Genomic DNA, 2,310 nt, shown 5'->3' with positions numbered 1-2,310 from the left:
ATATTTATAAGTTTATACTTCCCTCATTTTTCTGTCCATACATAAATTCATTCATCGGGGCTGTGAAAGCGCACATGTCGCTGCTGTTTCATCATGAAGTCTAAAGAGAATAGTGCATCGGCTTTTGTTACCAGGAAGTGGGTCGCGTTATTTATATTTCACCACTTGCAAGACCGGCGTGAGGGCGCGCTGGTAATACGAAACTTCTAATATCATTCTGTTCTTTATGCGATTCCCCGGGATTGAGGAGCTTGGCCTGAAGTGATGTTTTGCCACTAAGGTTGTATGTAATCCATGATAAATCAACGGAAAGACATTGACAAAAGTAAGTTGTTGCACCTGACAAACACTGAGTCGTTCTGTCACTGTTCCGGTCACAATTATTTGCCACTTTTGTTTATCCTTTTATAAAGCGCATATTGCTGCTTCAAGAAGGACACAATATTTACGTGGCACTATATTTGTGGCTGACTAGCACGCTGACAGACACAGCGTGAACCGGATAGACAAGTTATTCACGTATGATTTCATACTTAAAAAAAAGAAAAAAGAATGACGATGGCAAATTTGATTTATCCATGGGTTTTCATTTCTGTTCATGTAAAGCTCGATCGCCCTGTGCTCGCGCCAGGACACGGCTGCACGCCAGGTGGCGTTGTAATGAAGATCCATGAAAAGATTCTAACCCACTACCTGTCCTGCACTTCACCTGTAGATAAAGAGGGATACCTCTACAAAAAGGTAGGTACCTGGATTTGTCAATTTACCCACATAATATTAAAAGTAATCTAGAATGCTAGAATGTTTGGAAAAGCTGAATCATTCTAACCAGTTTAGAGTGTTGTGAGTGTCAGATTTGTTTACGATGCAAGTGCTTAGGAAAGTGAAGTACATTATATCTGAGACATCGTATCTTCTTCATGATGCATTACAGACTTTACCTTCAGGATCATTGTATAGATCCCTTCATGCAAAAACAAATAGATTTATATTTTCTTTTTTTGTTTCAATTTACCTGCTCAATTCAAATAGGAAAAGGTACATTTTTAGGTTATTGTACAACTTCAAATAAATGGTAAAAGTAAAGATAATAGTGGCAAGCAGGACTATATGATTCGTTAATGAAATTGTTATTTTAAATGATCTCTAATAATAATCTGTTTATTACCAATATTTCAGAACAAACTAAAAATAAACCACCCTCCTATCTGTAAATTTTACCATGGGAGAAACAGGGTTGTTACACTTATTTGATAGACACTTATTAAAAGCAGCCTTTGAGCCATTTCTTTATTAGTGACATTAATTCAGGTTCAGAATATATCAGTCTTCTGTGCATTACAAAAAATGTTTTCACATCTCCAGTGTTTCTCTGTCCTGTACATTCTAGAATAAATTTCTCCCTCCTTATCCTACCTGTGTTTGAACTATTACCATATTTCTTTTCTGCAGAGAGAGAGGAACACCACTTACCTGCGCCGCTGGTTTGTGTTGAAGGGGAATCTGCTATTTTATCAGGAGCGTCCAGGCGATCGTAACCTGTTGGGTGTGATTGTTCTGGAGGGCTGCTTGGTGCAGGCGTGTGAGACAGATGGTCAATTCTGTTTCTCTTTGGTGTTCACTGGACCAGGCCTCCGCACATATAGACTAGCCGCTGATGACCATCTCTGCCAGGAGAGCTGGATCGGTGCACTGTTCTGCGCTAGTCACATTTACCTTTCCATGATTGTCAGAACCCTGGAGAGACGCTACGAAGGTGAGTTTATGTATATGTGTTTTCTGTGTCTACTGGCTTGAACACAATTAACATGTCTGATTGAAGTTTTACATGCTCTTAACAAAACAGAAGCTAGAAGAGACAAAGGCCTTTGTGATTCCATCCAGACCTCTGCAGTGACCTCTACACCCAATAAGATAATGGCTTCCTGGATCACAGGACAACCCTATTTCCTACATGGGACTTCCATAGTGCCTAGAGATGGGCGAAGCTACAGCACCAGTTCTGTAACACTTCCATCTATGCCGAACAGACCCATCAGCTATAGTCTTCATGCCCCTCCTATTCAGTTCAAGACTACCAATAAGCGATCTCCAAAGCTCTGGCCCAAGAGAAATGCCCATGTTACACCCTTAAATGGTCCGGCACCATCTTTTGGGGAGTGGCCTGTTGTGGGCTTTGATCCTTTGGAAGAGTTTAGTAAACTGCATGAGTACTATGGAAATGAGATTAAGCAACTAAGAGCTGATTGGCTGAGGAAGAAGCCTGAGGAAGTGGGATACGTTGAGGAAGACCTCATTGACCTTGGCTAG

At 40.7% G+C, this 2,310-nt stretch overlaps 1 protein-coding gene across 3 annotated transcripts; it reads left to right on the top strand.

Moving 5' to 3' along the window:
• On the top strand, positions 1 to 2,310 carry LOC107554091 (sesquipedalian-1-like). Of its 3 annotated transcripts, XM_016236475.1 has the most exons (5): positions 1 to 325; positions 414 to 519; positions 607 to 741; positions 1,453 to 1,756; positions 1,847 to 2,310. In XM_016236475.1, exons 3-5 carry the CDS (start codon positions 661 to 663, stop codon positions 2,308 to 2,310), a joined length of 849 nt encoding a protein of 282 aa, XP_016091961.1. In that variant the 5' UTR covers positions 1 to 325; positions 414 to 519; positions 607 to 660. The 3 variants fall into 3 exon arrangements, with proteins under 3 accessions (XP_016091961.1, XP_016091962.1, XP_016091963.1); XM_016236476.1 differs by lacking the exon at positions 414 to 519; XM_016236477.1 differs by lacking the exons at positions 1 to 325; positions 414 to 519 and having other exon boundaries at positions 595 to 741.

Source organism: Sinocyclocheilus grahami, unplaced genomic scaffold, assembly GCF_001515645.1.
Source record: "Sinocyclocheilus grahami isolate Dianchi unplaced genomic scaffold, SAMN03320097.WGS_v1.1 scaffold491.1, whole genome shotgun sequence".
In the NCBI taxonomy this organism is placed as follows: domain Eukaryota; kingdom Metazoa; phylum Chordata; class Actinopteri; order Cypriniformes; family Cyprinidae; genus Sinocyclocheilus; species Sinocyclocheilus grahami.
Note: the sequence above shows the minus strand (reverse complement) of the source record. Positions and strands in the feature narration are given on the sequence as shown.